General features: G+C 41.0%; 1 protein-coding gene across 3 annotated transcripts in view; it reads left to right on the forward strand.

The window, feature by feature from the left end:
* Positions 1-25,998, forward strand: part of UTRN (utrophin) — a gene marked incomplete at its 3' end in the record, with an annotated part of 327,288 nt that overhangs the window by 37,571 nt on the left and 263,719 nt on the right. For all 3 annotated transcript variants that reach the window (XM_080998526.1, XM_080998525.1, XM_080998524.1), the window contains exons 3-9: positions 12,727-12,788; positions 18,333-18,425; positions 19,170-19,247; positions 20,166-20,258; positions 20,949-21,121; positions 22,644-22,759; positions 23,474-23,631. In XM_080998526.1, coding sequence (XP_080854652.1) covers positions 12,727-12,788; positions 18,333-18,425; positions 19,170-19,247; positions 20,166-20,258; positions 20,949-21,121; positions 22,644-22,759; positions 23,474-23,631 — 773 coding nt within the window. The remainder of the gene's footprint in view (positions 1-12,726; positions 12,789-18,332; positions 18,426-19,169; positions 19,248-20,165; positions 20,259-20,948; positions 21,122-22,643; positions 22,760-23,473; positions 23,632-25,998) is intronic.

The raw sequence follows: 25,998 nt of genomic DNA on the forward strand, positions 1-25,998 counted from the left end.
GGACCTCAGTGTTCGGGCAGAACGATGGAGGTGGAGACGCTCCTTCAGGTATACTGGACCGAGGCCGTTTAGCCCTGTTTTTCCTGATAACTTGAGAGGGATTTGGCAAAGAAGTGGAGGGTGCACCAGGTGTGTTGCACTTCTTAGCCAAATCCCTCTCAAGTTATCAGGAAAAACAGCTGCCTTTCCCAAGCTGGGGTTCAGCACAGCCTGCTCTTTCCCCCATGAAACCCCACTCTTTCCCCCAAGCAGTATGCGTCCAGCAGCTAGGCAAGTGGGAGATTACAAGAACCCTAGAGTTTGGCATAAACATGCTTGAGACCTCAACAGTTTTATTATGAAATTGTATTAAGAATAAAAAAGGAAGAGAGGAGGACAGGTGGTCACAGCAGAATAAGGAAACTGGATTTGAAACAACAAGGTTCCTTTTATCAAACCTAATATTGCTGCTTGCAACAGACTTCTGGTCTTCTCCTGAGCAATCTCAGATGCATGGTCAGTTGCCACAGCCCTCTTTGTAAGCTGGCATTTTTTCAGCTAATCAGAGCACTGGTCACACTTGCTAGGTAGTCTTTAAACACCTTAAGGAAAGGTGGGGGTTGGGTGGCTGACAGACACTTTGGGGTTTCTGAGGTGATGACAGACACCTCTTGGAGCAGGGGAAAATGTTTGTTGTGGTTATTGCTGGTGAAGATTTCCACCAGAATTTCTCAATCTTTCCTCCAGACAGGACCTGTCCTTTGCTTGTTTATTTTTTGAGTTTAGTGGGAAGGTTATGCCTGTCTTCCTTGGGTGAAATGGTGGACAGGAGGAGATCAGGACTTTTCAAATCTGGGATTCATTATTAGACGACACTGATCGTTGTGCACAAATGATGAATGTTGGGTGCATGAAGTAACTAATATTTGTTACTCTGAAGATTAATATTTGTTAATCTGAAGTAACTAATATTTGGCTGTTGTGGTCATGTGGTTTGCTATTATACTTTGAAAAGTTAACATTTTCTATGTATGTGTCTAATGGAAATAATTCCTTGCCACATGGAGGCATTTGTAAATCTGTGGGGGGTTTTTTGGGGGGCAGGGGGAGAGAAACCATGATGCCTGAATAGTTTTAAGCACTAAAAAGCTGATAAATGTTTCTAACACAATGTATTAGTTGATAGAAATTGTTAGGCTTACAATTGATATAATTTAGAGAACTTCCATGTTGGCTCCCCTTCTCCACCGGTAATGGTCTGTTGATGCAGTTCTTCAGTTAAGCAATTTGATGTTTTTGGAAACTTGCTTCTATACACATGGAAATTGGTTCAATAAAACATGTCATTGACCTATGTTGCATCTGATGTGTCCAGATCAATATGGCAACAATTGTCTCTGTAACAAATACCTTTTGGTTAATACTCAGATACTACTATATAGGATGCTAAATCCTTTGAAGTAGTCCCATTCAATGTAGTAACGTTAAATCTGTTTTGTTGTGGTTTTGTTTCAGGATTAGAACTGTATATAAATCCAATTGATATTGTAAAGCAGGCTGCGTACACAACTTGGATAATAACATTGCACAAAAAATAGTTTTATTTCTTCATCTCTATGGCAACTCACCCTCAAAATGGTATTTAAAGTGTAGAATGTTTTTTAATACTGGAAAAAGTTCATTGGCTTAGAGTGATATATTTCTTCCCCTCCTTTTAAAAGTAGGTTCTTTATAGCTCTAAATTATTAAGCTACTCTCACTCCATATTGTGTTAATATCTGCTGAGCTACTCTTTCCAAATCCTTTATTAGTTACTTAAATCTGCCAGAAGATTAAATATTTGTATACAAGATTAAGTAGCAGTAGTCTTAAGAGTGCCTGCCAGAAGTATTTGGCGAAATTTGTTCTTCCCTCTGAAAACTCATACTGCAGTAAATAAGTCTTTAATGTAGCACAGATCTTGGTCTCATTGCATCAGAGTGACACGATGGTTTTATTCTGTTTGTTTTCAATCTTATTTTCCTACTGGATTTTTAAATATTATGAAAATTTTACTTGTAAACTATCCAGAGAACGTCTGTTACTGAAAGACATAAATAATGAAAATAAATGACTAAAGACTTTTCTAGAATGTGTTGAAAATATTTTTACTTTTGGCTCTGTATGTAAGAGCTGGCAAGGGCTCTGTTAACTTGCAAGATTTAACCGCTTGTTTATTATATATAAAATAAATACTATTTGCCTCACATTGTCTTTCAGTGTTTGCTTTTGTGTTTATATTTGCCCTAGGTTTACATATACAATAGTCTTGAAACAGTAGTTCTGGAATAAAATACAAAAAAGTTACAAGGTGGGTTTAACCCCCCCCCCCCCGTTCAACATATGATTTGCTAACTTTGTATTTTTTATGTTTGCAACATGAAAGCTCTAAAAATTGACATATTGGAGGATAATTTGGCATGCATGTTCAGGGTGAAATTCTGTATTTCAGATTTGATTACTAACTGTGTCTGAACACCTGTTTAAGGGTGACAGTAAAGATGCAAATAGAATGTAATATCTTGGAATATTGGAATGAAAGTTGGTGAGCACATTCATTTTGCTTTGTAGAAAGCCCAGTTCAGTTGCTCCCACTCTTTTGCCAGGGAGGGTGATGTGTGTGCACAAAACCAATTGAACTGGACTTTGCAAAGCAGAGTAAGTAAGGCATTTTGAGCATTTTAGCTGCAGTTTTAGATTTCCTTACCTGGTGGTGAATGCAGTAACCTGTTTCCTTACCTGTTTGTAATGCAGTAGCCCTGACGACTGTGATGCATGATTCAAATTTGGTACCTATGTTCAGGACAGATAAAAATGCAGAATATCTCCCTTGAAATCTTGCCTGAACATGATTTCAGTTGCCCTCATATGCAGTTTTTGAGCTGCTCATTAGTTGGTTCCTGTGGCAAACAGGATGCTGGACTAAGTAGGCTTTTGGTCTGATCCAGCAGGGCCCTATTTGATTTTAGTTCAGGACAACATGTTATATTTTCACGTTCATATCCCCTTTTATAGCCACCCCATCCCACAGCACACATGTTTTCAAAAGGACTAGAAAGATGGAAGAATATAATTGCAATGCAACATCTGTCTTGAAGATTGTTTTCTCCCTAAAGTAGCAGGCTTGTACTGTGGAGATATTCCTGAAGGGCTAGATGGCAAGTGTGGCCATGAGTGCCTTTTACCACCTTTGTCCTCTATGCCAACTGCATTTTTGTTAAAGGAACCAGAAATCAGAGCTGACCTCTGTTATTTTATTCTCTGTTCACTTCCAGATTAGACAATTGTGTAATGTGCACAATTGCGGGGTAGCCTTTTGAAGAGAGTACAGAAGAATCTGGGGTTTTAAAACCTGTCTCCGTAAACTTATTTTGAAAGCTGATTTCTGCACACTATTTTTTAGAATGTTGTCACTGATATTTGCCTCCCCACCTGGGTTCTAGCTTTCAATCTGCCTTGGATATTTGACATGCAATATATAAATCCTGATAACAAATAAAGGTTGCCATAGTTATTAGATGATTACAGACTATGTAACATGGTTGAGAAATTGAGAGGTAAGCAGGAAGGAAAGCGGTTAACTGAAAGTTCATGGGAAAATTAGCTGAAATATTATTACATAATAAATGTCTGTTAGGCTGGCAGTAGTTAGGATTAAAGATAGCAAGCGAATGGGTTTGAACCTTTCAATATACAAGAGACAATCTCATTTGGAAACAGGAACCTCTCCTGGCCAGATTCATGGCAGGCAGCCCACAGTGGGGTTTTATCTTTCAAACTAGATTCAGAATTGTTTTGTATCACAGGTTTGCTTCAAAAATCTTTCATCACAATGGAATTAAAATGCCTATGGAATGTAAACGGGTAACTATGTTAAAGGTAACAGTGGACAAGATACAGTTCAGCTAGTTTGCTTTTCAAGTAGTACTAGCTACTTGTATAATACAAATGCTTTGACTGCAGGCCTCCCTCCCTCCCCCACTTATTCAATGAGTGCAACTTAACTCCCCATGTTTTTGTAAGGTTATGCTGATATTCATCTTATGTTCTTTCTTTCAGCCACTTTAAAAGCTTGAGGTGTAATAATGGCCAACATGACATGAATGGAAGGCACATAGTTATGCGGCTATCTGATTATAGGCATTACTAAGGCTTTGGGGCTCTTATTTGTTCAGTCCTTTTGGCAAGTTATTTCCCCTATTGAATTGTGCATACTGTGGGTTTCTAGATAAACTGCTTGCACAGAAAAGGTGGTAATTGGAGAAACCCAGTCCTTTTGTTAAACTCTTTTTAAGCAGAAGAGCTGTATGTTCCTACTCAGTCTCTCCAGGAGGCTGCTGCTTGTCACTTCACTGCTACTTTGCAGATTTTTCCCACCCATTTCTTTCTTATGGCACTTAAATGCTGTTTGTTTTTGTGCATGAGTGGCATTCTGCAAAAAGAACTCACAAAACCTTGGGTACATGCGTATGGCCCACTCCTTGTTTGAAGGAATTAGCACGTGTCTGGAAGTCATTTTTGTCTGATACAAGGAGTAGCTACAATCACTGGACAGAAGTTGTGTGCACAGAATGCTAAGAGTGTGCCAAGCATTTTCTCCTTAGCTGAACCTCATAGCTGCTTTTTAAAGTTATTGAATAAATAAGTACATATGATTATGATATATCATACCACAACCTTTGGTAATCATTGATATCAAGTGTAGGGGGCGTGGGTTTGTCCTGTTCAAATCTGAAAGGCCTTTTGATGCAAGCAACATCTTGAGATAAGGGATTTCTGTGGTGCAACTGACATGCCTCTGGATTTGGGATTGGCTGATAAGTGGAGTACGCACTTTAGTGCAAGCTGAACATTTTGTACATGAGTGAACACACACACACGCAAGAGTATTTGGCAAAATTATATCTGAATTGGGTATAATTTTCATAGCTCTTCCAAAAATAGGATACAAGAACATTTGCAGATGCTTTTAACTACTGCTGTATAAATAGCATTTAAAAAATTTAACTATGAAAGATATTACTGCCTGGGAGTATGCTGTTGCCCTTGCAACACCAGATGAAGAAGTCCCTTTCCAGAGAGAGTTTACCAGCTGGCACAGGGCTAGGGCTCAGCAGCATTTTCTGATATTTCGAATCATTAAGAGTTTGTACTGAATTGTATTGTTTGATTAATTTGTGCCTTCTTTTATATACTCTTGTTCTTTTGATATGATCACAATTACCGTAATGTTAATTTTTAATGTTACTAGGGTGAGCTGCTTTGAGTTCAGCATTATTGTTGGAAAAGCAGAATACAAATATTAAAATACTAAGTGAAATCAAATGGGTTTTTTGTTTGTTTTTTGGCTTTTTAAACGGTTAAAGTTGTATGCTCTGCTCTGTGAGAAATTTTAAAAATGTATTTCATGCTTTAAAAAAAGCATGTGACATGAATTAAGCTGATTTGTGAGCCAGCATAAGAGAGCTAGAAACTCATTTAGCTTTGATTCCTATCTTTGACAGTACAGTAAATTCTGCATCTGGCCTTTAAAGGGATTTAAAATGGGATTAGGCTATCAGCAATGATAGGTATATGAAACCTCCCTGTTCAGAGGCCACCGAGTTCAGCTGCTGTATGGGGGCTCTTTGCTTTAATGTCCTGCTGGTGGTTGTCCCAGAGGCATCTTGTGGTTATTTTGGAGAATAGGATGTTGGCCTGGATGACTCTGTCACTGATCTAGCAATGATGAATGCTCTAATTTAAAAAGGGTTTTGGATATACTTCTCTGTCTCTCTATTTAATATGGTTAAATATAATAATAGAATTAATTAATTAATTATACCCCTCCCATCGGTTACAGGCTGAACAAAATCCCACAAACAGTTGAGTGATGTTCATTCAGGTTTCCTATAATTCTCCCTGAGCACATAATGCAATACAGAGTTTGGAATGTGTGTATCCAGTTTGAATGATGTGCTCATGAAATATCTCGTTGAAATCCGGACATGCTTAGACTGCCTAGGATCATCTTCTCTCCAAAGAAACGTTCTCTCCCATCAGTGGATTTTACTAGATAATCTATCTGCCTGTAGTGTGTTATTAAATGAGTTGCCCTACTTAACTAGAATAAAGGTAAAGGGACCCCTGACCATTAGGTCCAGTCGTGACCGACTCTGGGGTTGCAGCGCTCATCTTGCTTTATTGGCCGAGGGAGCCGGCGTACAGCTTCCGGGTCATGTGGGCAGCATAACCAAGCTGCTTCTGGCGAACCAGAGCAGTGCATGGGGGAAAAGAAACTTAACTAGAATAGGACATGCTTAAACAAAAGGTTTTTAATGCTTTACCATTTTCAGATTCAGCATTGTTTTCACTGGATAAACATGTGTTACAATGCACTACCAAAAAAAAAAAAAAAAAAAGTTGGATCCAAAGGAGAGGGAAAAGGATATGAGCAGTGTTCTTCAAACACTTGCACAACACTGTTCTAGCAGGACACAATGCTTCGTGGTTTGGGTGTGCTTTTGTAAGTAGAACATCCACTTTTGTATTTAGCTGCACTTTTCTCATATAGTGCTTTGTACTAAGTATACAGCAGCCCTTCAGTGAGCTGAAGCCATCTTCCATCTGTGGAAATGCGTCTTCAGCCGTAGCTTCAGTAGGCAGAGCAGAATATATGATTCCCCCAAACCATGATAGTTAATCAAGCAGGGAACTCAGCACAGAGGTTAGTTGGCTCAGTTGACAGCTAATCCATTGAGGTTAATGGAAGATTAATTAGAAAAAAGGGGCCTGCAATAATCTGTTGATATATTGTTCAAATGTCAAAAAGTAACATACCACAGCAATACAGAGCAGGAGAGTAAGAGAGGTGCTTGTCATAAGATGTTCCTTTTCAACCTCCTCTTGCTGGCTGCCATGTTTGTGTGTAGCATAGAACCTACTTGAAAACAAACAAACAAACAAACAAAATCTGGAGAGCGCAATCACACATTCTTCCTTTTTAGTATTCCTCCTTTGTCATATTTGTACAAAAAGGAACCTTAAGCTGTGTATTAATTACAGGGGGAAATATGAATAGAGGTCAGAATGTACATGTTTGCTTTCAGTTGAATTCTTATATATGGAGAATGGGGTCAAATTCAGGTTTGGGGCATTTGTGTCACGAATGTCCTGCAGGCTTTGTTTTGCTTTTATTTGCCTGTTGGAGACTGGCAGAGGAGGGACAGAAAGCTCAGTCCTTCCTCTGGTACTCCACTTGATTTCTGTGTTTGACGCAGAACACTTCACACAAACACCCTGTATCAGTTCACTAACTTGCCTGAATACTTTTCTTTAACACTTACGACTACTGAGAGAGTGCTTAAATATAACATTGTAAATATACTTAGTGAAGATATAATGACTTTCTCATTCAGCTGTTTTTCACCTTAAGTAAGCAAGGCAATGAAATCTATTGACTTAAACCAGTGGTGTCCAAACTTTTTCCAGAGAGGGCCAGATTTGATGAAGTGAAGTAGAAAGGCAAGATATACATGTTTTAGTAAACAACAAATATATTTTTTCTTGTTCCATTCTCATGCTCCCGCTGGAAGACCTATGAATAAGTTTGAGGTACCCACAGTAGTACAAATCCCCAAAGGCAGGCAAGTGCAAGTTTGTAATTCTGCTACATTCCTGGTGCCTCATTGAAAACCCACAGGCTAATTCCTCCTTTTATTTCTAAATTCCTTAGTGTAAAAATTTCATTTTCAGCAATTAAAGGAAAGGACAGTTTTAAGAACTAGTTAAAAAGAATGTTGACCTTTTTGTGACTTTGTGTAATGGGTGATGTCAAAAGCAGTTTAAACATCTGAAACTTTTCCAGCACATATTCTTTTGCAAGAAATGTTGCTTTGCCTTATTCTCTGAATCGTTAGCATAGACGTTTGTTTAGTAAAGGAGGAGCTTTAGGGATATATGAATATTGTGTCAAAGCAAAGGAGAAATTGCAACCTGGCAAATGGTGACAGAAGCCAGAGTGCACGGAAATGCCTTTTACCTTCCCGCCGCAGGAGTACCTATTCATCTACTTGCACTGGTGTGCTTCGAACCGCTAGGTTGGCAGAAACTGGGACAGAACAACACATGCTTACTTTAGTCGCACGGATTCGAACTTCTGAACTTCTGATCAGCAAGCCTAAGAGGCTCAGTGGTTTAGAGCACCGTGCCATCCGCTCCCAATAAACAGCTAATTAGAGCTTACTACACCTTCCCCTCTGACTCAGTCTCAGGAGAAGGAAAATGTAAATAGAATGAGATAAGTGCTGCTTGCAGAGAAAAAGACCACATTCCCAGGGCACATTCCTCTGATTCCAAGTTGGTATCTGAATTTACTTGGAGTTGATCAGCACAGAAATGATGCATACAGTGGAGCCATTCATGACTTGATAGATGTTTATAATGTCAACCACCCTATTTATATAAAGTAAGGAAGGCTGTATTCTTTAACCTTTCCTTGTATAGAACTCCTCCGTTTTGACAGCTGCCCTTTTCTGTATTCTTTCAAAACTTCTTTGAGATGGAGTAAGCAAAAACATGTGCAGTATTCCAAAAGGAGCCGCTAACCAGGGTGCATTTGTTATCCAGCTCTTGAATCTGGTTGCAAATAATAATTTAGAAAACATAACAGTTTGCATTAAGACAGATTACTGTAGGTGCTAGCATAACACTGATTCATTATTATTATTATTATTTTACACAGAGTGAACACATACTTGTGTAGCCTGATCCTACTATAGTTATTACTTGAAGGTACACTGGCCCAATATTGCTGCTTTTCAGTAGTTATGTAGGCTGGAGAAACTGTAAGCTTTCCTTTATAGCTTCTTGAGAGAGGACTTTGAGAGTTCCTTTTTGAAAACTATCTGAAACCTGGTTTCCAGAAGGAAGAACGGACTAAATCTGTCAGCAACATGACATTTTCTGGATTTTACTAATAAGGAGTATATAAGGCCCCGTAGCAGTTTGGGACCAGTTTACTCGAAGAACTGCTTACATCTGCAGAACTGGCACTTTTCCAAGTGCTGCATGAAGATGGTTGTACAGTTGCAAGTAAATCCATCTTGGAATGTGGCAGCACCTAGTCTCAGGATTGCCCTGGCTATTAATATTAGGCCGGCCTCCTCATTGTACTTTCAATACCTGCTAAAACCTTTTTGTTTAAGCAAGTCAATCCAGACATGTAATTTCAATATGTGTAGGTATATGTTTTTATAAACTATTGTTTTTATCTATTTTTGATTATTTTATTATGTCAACTGTTTTTAATGTTTGTTTTTGTTTCCATTTGTTTTTAACAAATAGTAAAACACTTAGGATTTTTTCCATTTAGTCATATAAAAACCTGCTAAATCAAACTAAGTTAATGAAGAAGTATGGTGCTTGTTCAAGTTTTTTTTAAAAAAATATTTTATTAAGGATTTTCTTGTTTTACAGAAGTAAGTGTAATGCCTCGTATTTTTTTCCCCCCATGTAACATTTTTACAAATCCATTTCATTTGCTGAGGCATTAGGGGGAGAAGAAAAAAAAGAAAAAAGAAAGGGGGGGTGGAGAGAGGGAAGATGGATGGGGGTGGGGTCGGGTGGCGGTGTTTCTATTATGTTTAATGTATGTAGAGTTTGGTGTCAGCGTTGCTTGTGTTGTTCACTTGTGTTCCTTTGGTGGTGAGAGAGGTTGGGGTTGGCCTAGGGTGTGATTGTTTGCTTGTGATTGGCTGTGGTGATCTTTGTTTTCGTGTGTGAGTGAGGTGGGTGGGTGTTTTGGATCAGGTTAGCCATATTGATTTGTATGCTGTTGGTGGATTATTGTCATTGTCCTGTTGGGCTGTGTATGTGATAAAGGGGAGCCATACCGGGGTGAAGGCGTCTTCTTCTGTTTGTCCCCGTGTCAGTTTCAGTTTATTAGTTAATTTTTCTAGTAGGGCTGTTTCCCATACTATTTGGTACCATTGGTCCATGTTTACTCCTGACAGGTCTCTCCAGTGTCTGGTTATGGTGTTTCTCGCTGCTGAAAGTAGGTGGGTTATGAGTACTTTGTGGTGTAAATGGGCATTGTTGTCTTGGAAGATGTTTAGTAGGGCCAATTCTGGGGTGATGTCTATTACTTGCTTAGTTATTTTACATATTTCTTGTATGGCTGTTGTCCAGAATAGTTGGATTTTGGGACACTCCCACCACATGTGGAGGTATGTGCCTGTGGAGGTGCACCCTCTCCAGCATTTTGGTGAGGTTCCTGGGTGTATTAGCGCTAGTTTCCTTGGTGTTAGGTACCACCTGTAGGTGAGTTTCAGTGTGAGTTCTTTTCTTTTCATTGATATGGATTTAAAGGGGGGTTTAGACCACATTCTGGTCCATTGAGTGTGGTTAATCTCATAGCCTATGTCATTTTCCCATTGTTTTTTTATTGCATCTAAGGGATTTGCGGGATTTTGGAGTAGTATTTTGTACCGTATTTTTCGGACCATAGGACGCACTTTTTCCCCTCCAAAAATGAAGGGGAAATGTGTGTGCGTCCTATGGAGCGAATGCAGACTCCTCGGCTTCAGCGATAGCAATGCGAAGCCTCCGAAGCCTGCGCTCCGGAGGCTTCGCGTTGCTTCCGCTGAAGCCAGGAGCGTCTGCTCTTTGAGGCTGGCGGTGGGGGAAAAGCAGCGCTTCCCCCATCGCCAGCCCCAGAGGATGGGGGGCAGCGAGAAGGCGCGTGACGCCTTGCCGCTACCCTCCAACCCGGCTTCGAGGCTGGCGGTGGGGAAAGCAGCGCTTCCCCCATCGCCAGCCCCAGAGGATGGGGGGCAGCAGGAAGGCGCGCGACGCCTTGCCGCTACCCTCCAACCCGGCTTCGAGGCTGGCGGTGGGGAAAGCAGCGCTTCCCCCATCGCCAGCCCCAGAGGATGGGGGGCAGCGGGAAGGCGCGCGACGCCTTGCCGCTACCCTCCAACCCGGCTTCGAGGCTGGCGGTGGGGAAAGCAGCGCTTCCCCCATCGCCAGCCCCAGAGGATGGGGGGCAGCCAGAAGGCGCGCGACGCCTTGCCGCTACCCTCCAACCCGGCTTCGAGGCTGGCGGTGGGGAAAGCAGCGCTTCCCCCATCGCCAGCCCCAGAGGATGGGGGGCAGCGGGAAGGCGCGCGACGCCCTCCCGCTACTCTCCAACCCTCCTTTGGGCTTTTGCGGGAGATGGGGGAATTCCCCCACCTCCCGCAAAAGCAGGCAAAAGCCGCGCGCTCTTTAAAGGGGCTCCGCGGCTTTTCTAGGAGGTGGGGGAATTCCCCCACCTCCTAGAAAAGCCCGCAGGAGCCACACACCCTTTAAAGAGCGAGCGGCTCTTGGGGGCTTTTCCCCAAGGAGGGAGAAGGGACTGACTGGCCGAGTCAGTCCCTTCTCCCTCCTGCGGGCTTTTGGGGGAGATGGGGGAATTCCCCCACCTACCGCAAAAGCCCGCAAAAGCCTCGTGCTCTTTAAAGGGGCTCCGCGGCTTCTGCTGGCTTTTCTAGGAGGTGGGGGAATTCCCCCACCTCCTAGAAAAGCCTGCAGGAGCCGCGCACCCTTTAAAGAGCGCGCCGCTCTTGGGGGCTTTTCCCCGAGGAGGGAGAAGGGACTGACTGGCCGTTTCAGTCCCTTCTCCCTCCTGGTCGAAAAGCCCGCAGGAGTCGCGCGGGGCTCCTGTGGGCTTTTGCGGGAGGTTGGGGAATTCCGCCACCTCCCGCAAAAGCAGGGAGAAGGTCTTGGAGTAGCGGACAGGCTGCGTGCAGCCTGTCCGCTGCTCCCAAAGCTGCGGGGGGGAAATCATATTTTTTTCCTTGATTTCCCCCCCTGAAAACTAGGTGCGTCCTATGGGCCGGTGCGTCCTATAGTCCGAAAAATACGGTATATTGCGGATACCGTCCCTTTACCGTTTCCCTTTGTTGTTAGGGGGAGGTTTTCGAAGGTTGTCAGGGGCCTAGTTGCTGCTGATTTTACTGTTGGGTTGTTTAAGAGGGCATGTAGTTGGTGTTGTGTTAACCAGGGCATTTGGGTGTCTTCTAGTTTGTCTTGTATTTCTTGTGTTGACAAGGGTTTGTTATTTTTATAAAAGTCTATTAGGCGATATAAGCCTTTGGTTTGCCAGGTTTTTATCTGGAGGTTTTGTGGAGGTTTCGTGCTGCATGGTGGAATAATGGGTGGTACGCCAGGGGGATTAGTGGGGATGGGGTTGGGGATAGTTTGCCTATTTGTGTTTTCCATGCTTTGAGCATGGTCTGTGTGTACCTGTTAAGTGTTGTGGGAATTTTCTTTAGTTTGTTTGGGAGGAGTGGGTATGTTGTGGTGCAGGTATTTTCAATTGTGTCCCTCTCTAGGTGTACCCATTGTTTTGTCTCATCTTCTAGTATATATGGGATTATATGGCGTATTTGGTTGGCATTGTAATATGCTTCTATGTTGGGGATTCCCCATCCTCCTTCTGAGGTGGGGAGGTGCAGGTATTTGAGGCTTATTCTTGGTTTCTATATTCATCACTCTAGAATTTTGATAGATGTTCCTCTGCCCTGAAAATCATTTCTAAGAGGTCCTCTCAACCCTTTGCTTCCAAGTGAGACTGGAATCAGTTTTTTTCTTATTGAGGGCAGTTCCACAAAATAATGATGATTGATGAGTGACATTTAGCAAGTCTGAGAAATATATTTTAATGTCTTTTATTTCCTTAATTTCTAGATGAGCACAATGACGTACAAAAGAAAACCTTCACAAAATGGATAAATGCTCGCTTTTCTAAGGTAAGGGTGGCTTAAAACCTGATAAGTATATACATAACCTTTACCCTAGCTTTTGACAGCCAAGATGTGCATTTTCAAGAAACACCATTTTCCTGTGACTTATTATTTTTTCTTCTGTGTTTTTAACACTGAATTTTAAATTGTTGTAGCCCACCCTGGGACTTGTTGGGTGAAGGGCAGATAATACATTTACTACTACTACTACTGTTATATTGGGTTACAATGCATAGTCTTTTCAGATCATCCCTAACAAGCTAAACAATTACATCCGCAGAGTGATTTGTAATGTTATAAAGGTTGTCTGCCACCCCTAATCTCTGCTGAGTGGTAGCCAGATTCCAGGGGTTTCCAGATGGTTACCCAGGATTGTGTTTCCGTTGAGAATCAAGGCACAGCCGAGACTGTGATGTCTTTAAGAAATATGGTTTATTTTACACATATTTACACCGGAAGCTTTCAGTGGAGGGAGTGCAGAGTTTAGAGGCTTTCACATCTCAAGGGGGGCATGTTCTCCACAGCAGTACAGCATTGGATTCCAAGATGTCTCTGATTCAGCCTGCCTTCAGCCAGCACGACAAGATGGTTTAGACCTTCAGCTCTCATATGAAGGTCTACCTTTTTCCTGCTTCTCCTTCCCAGAAAACCCCTTGCCAAGCAGCTTCTCCCCCTTCCCACACTATTCCATGCCTAGCTTTAAAAGGTGACAATTTACCTTTGTGACACAGTGCCCACATTGCCTTGGCAACCTCCCCCCTATTGCCTGTGGAGTCTTTTGTCTTGTAGATGGGTTAATGGTCGGCAATCATCTCCCTTTGCCCCTATCTCTGGCTGACAGAAAAACAAGCTCTGCCTGAGAGTTCTGATTAAACCCAGCACCAAAGATTCTATAGGAGGAAATCTGGCACCAAGGGATCTGGGGCATCCCTGTTCCCCCACTAACCAGTCTTCCCCAACTTGGTGCCCTCCAAATGCTTCGGACTACAGTTCCCATCAACCTCCTCCAAGCTAGCACAGCTATAGTTTGAAGCATCTGAAGGGCACCAGGTTGGAGAAGTCTGCCTTATGGTGCCGTTTCTTGCATTCCCACTGTGAAGAGGCATTGTACAACAACAACAGCAGCAGAATTGTCGAGCTAATATCCTTTCAAAAACAAAACAAAAACAAATTGTGACGCATGATTAAATTCATTCATATGCCAGGAGTCATAGTTCTGTCCATAGCAGTATCGGGAGAATTTAATGTTGTCATATTATAATTAGATTCTGCTTGCAATATCCTGAATGCATTAAAATGGATTTTGAAGATTGCCTTTCTGTATGCTCTGTCACAATTTGACTTTATGAAAACATTCAGTGAACTTGCGTTCTGATCGAGTACAACTGCCAATTTCTGAGCATTATAAGCTGCTGAAGAATTGTAGAGTTATTCTAGAACAGTCCAAAGAGCTCACTTTTTAGCTTTCTTGTTTGACTGTTTCCTGCTTCACAAAATTATATTGGGTTACATTTTAGAATTGAAAAGTTGTATTTCCCAACAGGGAAGAGAGGCAGGAAAGCAAATAGGCATTTTAATCAGCTGATTGGTGGCGTCTTTCGAAAGCCATTTGCTGCAGAACTACTTCCTGCAAATGAAGCATCTGTGTCTACAAAGGAAACATGCTCCATTAGCAGCAAGCATTTTTAATTCTGATTGCTTCCTGCTGCAAATATGAGTTTCCTCCCCTGCAGCGATTTGATTGATTGATGATAAAGTGGCATAGAAATATAATCATTCAAATGAATCGCAAAGTGGCTTACAAACAATAACAATAACAATAGCATAATACAGGGGTCAGGAACCTTTTTCAGCCATGGGCCGGTCCACCATCTCTCAGATCATGTGGTGGGCTGGATTATACTGTATTTTGAAAAAAAATATATGAATGAATTCCTATGCCAAACAAATAATCCAGAGATGCATTTTAAATGAAAGCACACATTCTACTCATGTAAAAACACCAGGCAAGCCACACAAATAACCCAAAGATGCATTTTAAATAAAAGGACATATTCTACTCATGTGAAAACACGCTGATTCCTGGACCGTCCGCAGGCTGGATAGAGTAGGTGATTGGGCTGGATCCAGCTCATGGACCTTAGGTTGCCCACCCCTGGCATAATAGAACATCACAGAGCACAAATAATATAGAACAATTAAAAAATCACCAGGAAAACAATAACAATCAACAAAACAACTGTAATATTTTTGTGGCATAAAATTTAATATCTGGAAGTCAGCACTGGGATCATTAGGATATTGTTGATAGAGAAGTACAAATAAGTAAGAATGAGTGTATGTGTGTGGGGGTGTGTGTGTGATGATGATTTATGTCACTTTTATAAAATTATAGATGTGAACCATGAGGATTTTATTAAAACATTATAATTTAGTTACTGGATGCTTTAATTGCTTTTCATTGTTAATCGTGCATTCATTGTTCACCTTCTGAATGTATACATTAAAGGAAAATAGGATTATGTTGTAATTTTTATATAAAACAAAGTAATCAGGGAAATTGGTGACATCTGTAGCAGTTTTATAGACATCATAATAGCATAATTACTTCACAAGTCGCTTGGACCTCAGTTGTATGTATATTTCAATAGTTTTTGTGCATTGTAGAATACCTGCTTCTTTGTATCATCAGCTACATTGAAAGTTGCTTTGGTAGTTTTGCTGCTGTTACATTTTTTATAGGGAGAAAATTGATTGTAGGTTTGTTCTCATAAAAATCAAGTACTTGTTGAGCTAAGTAATCAAGTTATAACTATTTTGGTGCAGAAGACAAAACCATCCTGCCATAAGGAACAAAAGAAGAGACAAAGACAATAATTTGCAGTTCAGTGGACCACATCTGTATGATAACGACTTTATATATATTCAAAATGTCTCTCTTCATTAATGGCTCTATTCAGTGCTGTGGCCAGGATCAATGAACACATACTTCAGTAAGGTTTCATGTGCCATCAAATGGCTAGGCAGTGTTTCTCAAACTAGGGTCAGCAGCTGTTGTTGGACTACAACTCCCATCATCCCTAGCTAGCAGGACCAGTGGCCAGGGATGATGAGAGCTATAGTCTAACAGGAACTGGGTACCCAAATTTGAGAAACACTTGTTTAAAGTGTCTTTTGACCGCAGAGTTATTAAAAAAATTGAGGCACAGCACATTGTCTTTTGCATCTGCTTCCGTTTCATGGCTTTGCAACTCTCTCTCCCCCCTTAAATGTGAGATCAGTATAAAAGAGGAATGTGGACTAATTTAACTTATATAATTATATAGAAGTGATTCAGCAAAGCAAATGCCTACAAAGGAATTACATATACTTTCTAGCATCAATACAAATAGAAAAAACACAAGTTCTCTTTTATTACATAAATATATTTCTGAATAAAGTTGGTGCTCTAAATTTAGATACTGGAAAAAATATGCTCAGTTTCATTTACTGAAATTCTTCCGACCCTGCAGAGTGACCTTTCTGCTTTGTGAATGGTTCCCACATCAAATTCCCATGACTTGGGGGCATAATATGGAAAAATCTTGGTCCAAATACAAAAGTAAATAATACTTATTATGCAAGATGAACCAGAAATTTGTTTTCTGTCCCTATACTAAGACTGTTTCTTGAACTTGCTGCTAAATTAGTGTTACATAGAAACTTGCAAGCTTTCTGTGGTAGAAAGATCATATAACAATATGTGGAATGGGAGAAGTGAGAAGGAATACCTACAGCACAGAACTGCTGAAATAAGCCAATGCTTCCCATTTTTTTTTCATGTGCCCCTAGTAAGCTCAGCTTTAAGGAGCTGGATGTGCTTCAGATGTACTGTATCTTGCCTTGCCACTTGCCCTGCCTTCTTATGGACCACGACTCTGTCAGCTGTGTGTTTTTTCTCATTTTGTGGATGCAGCCCATACAGTGGTACCTTGGGTTACAGACGCTTCAGGTTACAGACTCTGCTAACCCAGAAGTAGTACCTCTGGTTAAGAACTTTACTTCAGGATGAGAACAGAAATCGCGCAGTGGCGGGGCAGCGGCAGCGGGAGGCCCCATTAGTTAAAGTGGTACCTCAGGTTAAGAACAGTTTCATGTTAAGAACGGACCTCCAGAATGAATTAAGTTCTTAACCCGAGGTACCACTGTAATTGTATGTTTAAAGAATGACTTTGGGTTCCTACTAGTTTATGACTATTATCTTCACACCTTAATCCTAAACATTTCTTTCTCCGCTTCCAGCAGGGCTGTGAAAACTGTGTCCCCCCTGCCCCCCAAGACTCCACTTTCCATTAGTCCTACCTAGCCAAGCAGAGTCAGTGATCAGGGATGATAGCTGTTTTAATCCAATAACATTTGGAGCAGGGTGGTCCAACACATGGCACCCTCGAGGCTTTTTGTGCACTGCCCCCCCCCTCTGCAGCCCTTGTACTGCCTTCCCAAAGCCAGGTAAGCAAGGCGGTGGGCCAGATTGTTCGCACGTATAAGTGCCCGCGATTTCCGGCGTCTGCATCTGCGCAGACACGATTTTTGGTGTTGACGTCTGCGCAGACGCGATTTCCGGCACCGTGGAAGTGAGCCCCTGCACCGGTTTAGCGGGCTGCTCAGTTTGGGGGCGGCTTGTGAGCCAGTTAAACGACCCCCGTGGGCCGCTTGTGACCCATGGGCCTTAGGTTGCCTACCCTGTCCTAGAGTTTTCCAGTCTCCTTCCCAAAGCCTATCTGGGGCTTTCCCAGCTTCGGGAAGGAGGTGGGAGGGCTCTAGGATTCTGCCAGAGTCTTGTTTCTTCTTCCCAAAGCCCCGTTCCTTGGTTATCTTGCTTTGGGAAGGCAATGTGAGGCGGCATCAAATTTTGGCCTCTCTCTCTTGCCCCCTCACCCCACCCAACAAGCAGTGTGTGGCCTATGGGTTCTGTGTTGAAATATTATTGAAGCCCACTTGGTATGAAAAGTTGGACCGCCGTAATCTAGAGGGTCACAGGTTTCCCATCCCTGGTTTACACTGTCAGTGTTAAAAGTGTTTTGAGGTGTGGTAGCATTTACAGGTATATTTTAGGAACATTTCCCTGCAAGACTTACAGACAGCATAGCAAGGCTTAGTAGGCTTTCTCTGTGCGTTTCTGACAACCGTAAGTGGTGAAAAATTTGGAATCTACTCTTCCAGGTGAAAATTATTGCAGGATAATTTCATAGCAGATCAAGACTGTGAAGACAATGGATGATAGTTGCTTTAAATAGATTGTTGGGAGGTTATGTAGTGGTTGCCACCTTGGTGGCACTTTGGTCTATATAAATAATTTCACTGAGAAATCTGGAAAGCTTGAACATATGCAGAGAGAACAAAATTTGAGACAAAATTGGTCAGATTGTGGCTACATCTTATATTTGTGTCATTTTATTCTTTGTGTGTGTGTAGAACTAAATATTAAGCATGATGGGAACTAAGATACCTACAAACTTCCCTTTTTTTGGATCATTTTACAATGATTCTAAAATGTATCTTGTTTTATAGTGTGGAAAACCGCCAATAAAGGATATGTTCACAGATCTCCGAGATGGGAGGAGGCTTTTGGACCTTTTAGAAGGACTGACAGGAAATCCATTGGTAAGCAAAGCATTCTTCCAACATGAAGAAAATGAACTTCAAATGTTGCGTGTACAGTTAGAGTGGCATCATTCACTTATTTAGAATACTTTGCAGGCCTTTGCCTATAGTTTATGAATGAGCACACTCAAAGTCAATGTGTTTATGTTCTTTGCATCAGTTTGAACTTGCATGTGGTTCTTGGATTTCTAGTTCTTGCAGTTGTAATAAATTTAAATATGTGATGGCAACATTTTTTAATCTAATCAGGTATGCTGAACAATTAATGCACCTTTCCTCTGATGGATTTCCACTGCATTTTTTTTCCAGTAGAAGAATGTGCATAACAGAATTAGCTCCTAGCTTAAGTTAGACAATTTCTTCCCTTCATACCTGAATTAGGAGAGAAGGAAAAGAGAAGGGGAATGTATGTGAGCCTGAAGCTTGCTACAATGTCTGTAGTTTCTATTGTTACATGTGAATGCAACCAGTGTACGCCTAATTTAGTTGTCTTCTATTAAAAACAGTTGGTTCAAGCTGCCATAAGCAATGTTTATCATGCAGAATTATAATTACATAGCTTGGCTAAAATAAATGGATATACATTTGGCTAGATTTAATACATGTATTCAGAATGTATTCAGAAATTCTGTTTGGTCTTTCTTGATCTTCTGGAGAGTAATATTTGTTAAATATCATACAATGAAAGGAAAATTTGTGATCTTAGTTCTCCTCTTATAACTGAAAATTGTTTGTTATTTGAAGCTGAAAGAACGTGGATCCACAAGAGTCCATGCCTTGAATAATGTCAACAAAGTACTTCAAGTTTTACATCAGAACAATGTAAGTTTCTAAAATAAATGTTTGCTTAGAAGTTCAGTGCCCTTGAATGGTCAGTGCCCCCGAAACAGGAGAAGAGAAGGTAACTATGAATTAAAATTAGTTAACTACCAATTAGACTGCAGCCTGAAAAGTCTTGTTGGTGACAGGGTGGGGTTGCGGAGATGAATTTCATAAAATTCAACTTGCTTACAACTTGGTTCCCGTAGTGGTTTATACTTTGCAGATGAGAATGTGTAATGATACTTCACTTATAATTAGAAGATAATTTCTCCCCCAAGAAGTGAACTTGTATTTCTTGTTCCTGAATGCCTTTGGGCATCATTGAGGGATAGAATGCTAACTTATTTTGAGGGGCTGAGTCAAATTATAATTTACTTTCTATAGACTTGTTATCAATAGTTATCAAGTCTCCTGAACTGCATCAGAAAAAACTATCTTTTAAAAATAACAACGGAAAGCTAAAAAGTGATTGCACAATTAAGAATGTTGTCTACTTTTGTACTGTTTATACATATAAAGGTTTGGATCTGAATTTAATTCTTGATTTAAAGAGAGGTTTTCTGCCCTTCCTTCCTTTACATTTCCCCCAAAATCTGCTTCTGGAATTGGGGGAAGCCTTTCCCTAGAGGCTGTTGCTTTTGGGCACCAGATAAATATTTGGTTGCCATTGATGACGATCTCTAGGGACAACTTGATATTGGGGGGGGGGGGGAGACATTTTAATTTCAAACTTGAATATAAAAATGTTCATATCTCCTAGAATTTGTACATTTAATGCCTGCTTCTTGTACATTCTAGAAGTGGGATTAAATCATCCAGTTATATAGCTTATACTATTTCTTTGCAAAAATGGCTAGGCTAAAGAAGTGAATTGTGTTGACTGGAATAAAAGCAATGATACTTGAATGTGTGTTCCAGGTGGAGCTGGTGAACATAGGAGGGACAGACATTGTTGATGGAAATCACAAACTGACTCTTGGCTTGTTATGGAGTATAATTTTGCACTGGCAGGTGAGCAACCTTGAGACCTTATTTCAGTCCTTTCAAGTGAATTATTAATTAGCAATGGAACACATCTGCAGTTTTTCTTTTGCTGCAACCCTTACATGTCATCTATCCAACCAATCCCACCAATCCTGAGACCCCAGGGACAGGGGAAACGACTTGAAAAGTAGCTCTCTTCTAATAGTAATAAACCATTTGACAAAACTTTGTGCTACTCACCAGCATGCATGCATACACACACACACACACACACACACACACACACACACACACGGAATAGGCTGTGGTGTTCTTGGATCTCCTTAGCTGGCCAAGAAACTGGTAAAATGGGTTCCAATAGTTAGGGAAAATACTAGCTGAGTATTGTTAACATCTGTATCTCCAGCTTAAGGGGCACTAGTGCAAGTTTTGTACTGGCACTGGAAGCATAGGGGAGGGAGAAAAGAAAGATGTCAGGTCCAGGGAGCCTGCAATATAAATTCTGGAAATGAATAGAGTTGGGGACAGATGGGAAGGATCAGTATGAACAAATACAATTACATATGCTTCTTTCATGTGGCTGATTGTGAGTCACTGTCCTTTATGCTAACGCTGTGATCCGTAGGTTTGGGAAATCTTGTTTTCAGAGGCTCTGTGTACTCTTGGGCAGTTGTTTTGTGTATATGTACTTGAAAGCCTTTTTGTGCTTTCTTTCAGGTTAAAGATGTCATGAAAGATATAATGTCAGACTTGCAGCAAACAAATAGTGAGAAGATCCTCTTGAGCTGGGTGCGACAGTCTACTAGGCCTTACAGTGAGGTCAACGTTTTGAACTTCACCACAAGCTGGGCAGATGGGCTTGCTTTCAACGCTGTGATCCACAGGCACAAGTAGGTAGCTCTTTGCCAAATGCTACAGTTCTAAGGAAATAAGCACCTGCAGTTTCTTTGTCCTGAGGTGGATAAGGAAATTTAATGCTAAGTGATGCATTTTTATTTTTTTTAAAAAATGGCAGTAAACAAATGACAATAGAAGAAAACTGCCAATACAACATTTTCCTAAAGAGCACAAAGCTTACACTCAGTTCCCAATAAGTAAAAAAAATAAATACTTGGAATTGTTTTAAAGCCCACTTTGGCATATGTTAGCTGGAAAGAAAGCTGAGTGTTTTTTTAAATGTTGAGGTTACTACGTTTGAGTGATGAGCAACAGTCAAAGCCAGTAATATATGTTCTTTGTTTTTACTTTTTAAAAACACACATGGGAAAGTAAGAAAACATTTAGTTTTTAGTTTTTTTTTTAAAAAAGAAATCTCTGCTCAATACTAATACTTCCATGTGTTTATCTTGTGCCTTCTCACTATTTATTCATAGATGCATATATTATGAAATGAATAAAGGTCATTTATTTTCCACTGAAAGCTTAAGACTGCAATATTGTTCCACTGAAAACCATGGAACTGTTGAAATAAAGTTCAAGGTTCATTTTGTTGGGGTGAAGATGTATGGCGCGGGCCACCACTACCTAAAGATAATAATAACTAAGTATCATTAAAACAATGGAACCAGTTAGTCACAATTAATTTAAGTCCCATTGTAATGGGATTCAGTCACAAGTAATTTAGTCATGTAAGGTCATATTGGCCCAGTTTATATATAATGCTAAGATAACCATGGCTTAGCATGAATACATGTGTTCCTGGAGATGAGATTGTGGATATTTGCTCCTTGTCTGGGCCTGCTACAAGCTAAACCATGGTTTGGCTTAGTGCATTGTCCAAATGGTCTTATTGGTTCTCATTCCACTCAAACCACGAGTGGTAAGCAAAGTTTGCTCTTGGTTTTCAGCTCACAATTTGTCTGGAAGAGATAAAACATGAGAAGAGGAACAGGTGACATACTAAGCCAGTCCATGGCTTACTTAGCTCACAGCAACAGAATGATCAGAAAAGGAGCAAAGTGACTGGAGTCTCCTCTTCGGGAGCCTGTGTGCTTGCAGCAGGCCATGTTTTAGCTTAGTACTACATGTGAACTGAACTAAATATGCAGCACTTTTGAAAACAGCAAGTTGTTCAAAGAATTGATTGACGGCTGCCTTGCCTTGCATCAGCAGCACACCTGCATGCTGCCTACAATATACCCAACAATTGAGTCTGATTTCTTTAGCATGATTATTGGGATCAATAAGTAGGTTGAATGTAAGTTCTGTCCATATGATTGAAAGTTCAGGGATCCTGAAATGTTAGTTTCCTTCCAGAGAAATAAGTAAGCATATCCATCAGCATATGCACAGATCTTTCTTTTGTATGTGGTATTTGACATAATGGACGCATGATACATATAACTGCTTGATTCGAGTGCTGAATGAATAAGCAAGTTGTCTTCCTTTTTTTGTTTTCTCTTCTGATTTTAGGCCCGAGCTCTTTAGCTGGGATAAAGTAACTAAAATGGCTCCAGTTGACAGACTAGAACATGCCTTCAACATAGCCAAAAATCGCCTGGGGATAGAAAAATTGTTAGATCCTGAAGGTAGAAGATGATTCTTTGCAACAGAGTACACTTATGTCTGGATGATGAATTTTTTTTATTTGATTATATATATGTTTATGCATTTAAGAGGACTGTAATGGATTATAATTGGCTAACTTCTGTTTAGAGTAAACCCACTGAAATTAATGTGCCTTAAATTAGTCATGTCCATTAATTTCAGCAGGTCTGCTTTGGGTATGACTACAGCGGAATGCAATCCAATACTGAATATGAAAAAACGAAGTGTTGCTGCAGAGACTTCAGTATTTCTATATTGTTTACCTAGCCTACATTTATTAATTTGCTTAGGCAATTTATAACCGGCTCTTCACAAAAATCAATCCCAGACCAGAATACAACATGAAAAGGAGCAATACATAATAAAATAAAACATTCTGAAAAAATCAAACCACAACAATAACCCAGAATTAAGCATGCTGTGCCCTTTTAAAATTAATTTCAGTCAATCTGCCAGTAGTCTTGTGCTTAATATATCTATATAATGAGAGTGAAGTGACAGAATTTAGTACTGATGGTTTTCAGCTTGGTGGATAGTGTCCTATACATGTGTTGCTGATTCATTACTGCAATCTCTCTGCCCACCCTCCGCAAACCCTGAACTCAACATACGGGTACAGCCTTATGGCTCTGGGCATGGTTTTCAGCTTGAAAACCTGCAAGAATATCCAGTAAACATATAATTTCTGTTTTTAGATGTTGCTGTACAGCTTCCTGATAAGAAGTCCATTATCATGTACTTGACATCCTTGTTTGAGGTCCTGCCTCAGCAAGTTACCATGGAAGATATTCGAGAAGTGGAGACTCTTCCAAGGAAATATAAAAAGGAATGTGAAGAAGGGGACATACAGATGGTGTGTGCTAATGTTTTCCCTATTCTTTCTTAGTGTAATGTCGTATGACATTTAATTTTGCCTTCCAGGTAGCTCCTGTGTCTTTTGTCCTTTTCACAGTCAATAGAAAAGTGCTCATACAAACTTGTACGGTCAGTACGTTCTGGCTTCTGTCATGCAGTGCAAAAATACATAGCTTTCTTCCGTTCTTCTTTCGTATCATCTGATGATCTTCCTTTGCTTCTTTTTTCTGATGTTACTTTATCGGCCTGGCATTCATATTTTCTCTTTTCCAGTACAACTCCTTGTCCCCTCAATATACTTTCCTCTTAAAAAATAAAAAATCTGTTGCTATATCAACCCAGCCTTTTATGCTATGTATTTAGAATTCTCTGATTTCTAGTTCTCTTACTTTTCCCTTTATATCTTGGTCTTTAAAATCCCCTGACTCTTTTCTTTTATGCATTTCTTTCTCTTTTTAATATAAAGTTCGGGAGCACATTGCTCTATGACAATGTGTTGGATCTAGAGTTCGTGGGACCTGAACTATGATCCTGGGATGCTCTCACTGGGAGTGGGAGAAGATGCAGTTTTAACTGATTCCCTGTTACCCTTTACTTCCCAAAGATCTACTCTGGAAGGTGTGGGGGAGTGGTTTTTGAACAGTGTGTGAGGTGGCATAGGAGGCTGCAAGGAGAAGAGGGAAATAAGCAAAAATCACTTCCTCCCTTTCTCTAGTGCAGCTGTTCTCAACCTGTAGGTCCCCAGATGTTGTTTGACTACAACTCCCATCTTCCCTGAGCTCTGGCCTTGCTAGCTCGGGGAGATGGGAGTTGTAGTCCAACAGCTGCTCTAGTGGAAGCTTCCATTGCTTTCAGATGCTTCCATTTGTGTAAGAACAATTCTTCAGCCAACTCAGGGGTCTATCTTTCCTTTTTACCAAGCCTGTTTTTTATTCTTTTCAATCTGGGTTTCAGTCTCTTCATTAAATAGAGGCTTGTCTGACTATATTTTTGAGTTTGGATCAAAATGGTAGGGTCATTTCTTTTCACCATTTGGAAATGACTTAAGCTAAGCCTAAGATGGTTCCTTTTCCCTCACAGTGCTATCTGACCAGAATGCCCTTCCAGTTGATTCTTCCTCTGTTTGTACCTTTATTTGGGTGGGTTTGGGTGAAAGGATCTGGTTAACTCTTCCCATCCCAGCTATTTCCCCCCCTTCAAAATCATGCCTGCTCTCCTGCTGTTTTTCTCCCTGAGAGATAAAATATCTCCTGTTATCTTCTAACTTTTGCAGAGAAAGGTCTCTTTCATTCACCTCTTGTGGTCTTTCAGTCAGCATAAAGCTACTATTACCTGATAATAGAAAGCTCTTGGTGGGAGAAGGGGAGAGATGATGTAACTTCATATACCGTACTTTTCTCTCTATAACACGCAGATTTTTTCTCCTAAAAAGTAAGGGGAAATGTCTGTGCATGTTATTGAGCGAATGTGTGGTCCCGGGAGCCGACTGTCCCGAGCGCAGGGGCAAAAATCAGGCAAAAATCCAATCCTGCGAGAGAGGAAGCTGTTGCTTTCCTGCATCCTGCCTCAGGGTCTTACTGCCCACCCGCTTCTGTTTCGGTTGCTGTTTGCTCAAACGGAACAAAGAGCAGGCAAATCCCCTCCCCTCCAGGCAACCCCTCCCCTCCAGGCAAGCAGAGGGGAAAGGAAAGGATCGTGTCCTTCCTTCTAATTCCACTCCGTGCGGTGCTGCTGCGTCCAGGGAAGCATTTTAGGGACTCGCAGGCAGCCAGAAAACATGCAGGTGGGAGAGAGAGAGAGAGAGAGGGCTGGCTTGGGTGGCTGGGGGGGGATTTTGTCTTCCTTTCCTCCCTCCCGTTAAATCCCTCTCCTGCATTCTTAGCCAGCTGATTCTCTGCACACCCCTCTTCTGCTCCTTGTCCCTTCTGTGTTTTTCCTTCCCTCCCCACTTAAAACGTGGTTACAAAGCACGGATCCACATGGATCCTCAGGATCTTTGCATTGGGTCACCCCAAATTCACCATCAGATCACATAGCATGTCCATGGCTACAGCCTGCACCAAAAAAATCAAGCACCCACTGTTGCCTGGGGCCACAATGGTGCAAAAACATGGTTACAAAGCACAGATCCACAGGGATTCTCAGGATTTTTGCATTGGGTCACCCCAAATTCACCATCAGATCACATGTCTGTGGCCACAGCATGAGGCACAAAAATGATACATCCAGTTTCTTCAGAATTCTTTCCCCCTTGTTTTCCTCCTCTAAAAACGATGTGCGTGTTATGGTCAGGTGCGTGTTATAGAGCGAAAAATACGGTAATGTGTAGTTCTGTCCTTGTTTTAAGTGTCAAGCCACTACAACA

This window comes from Podarcis pityusensis (genome assembly GCF_964106645.2).
Source record: "Podarcis pityusensis genome assembly, chromosome: 3".
Lineage (NCBI taxonomy): Eukaryota > Metazoa > Chordata > Lepidosauria > Squamata > Lacertidae > Podarcis > Podarcis pityusensis.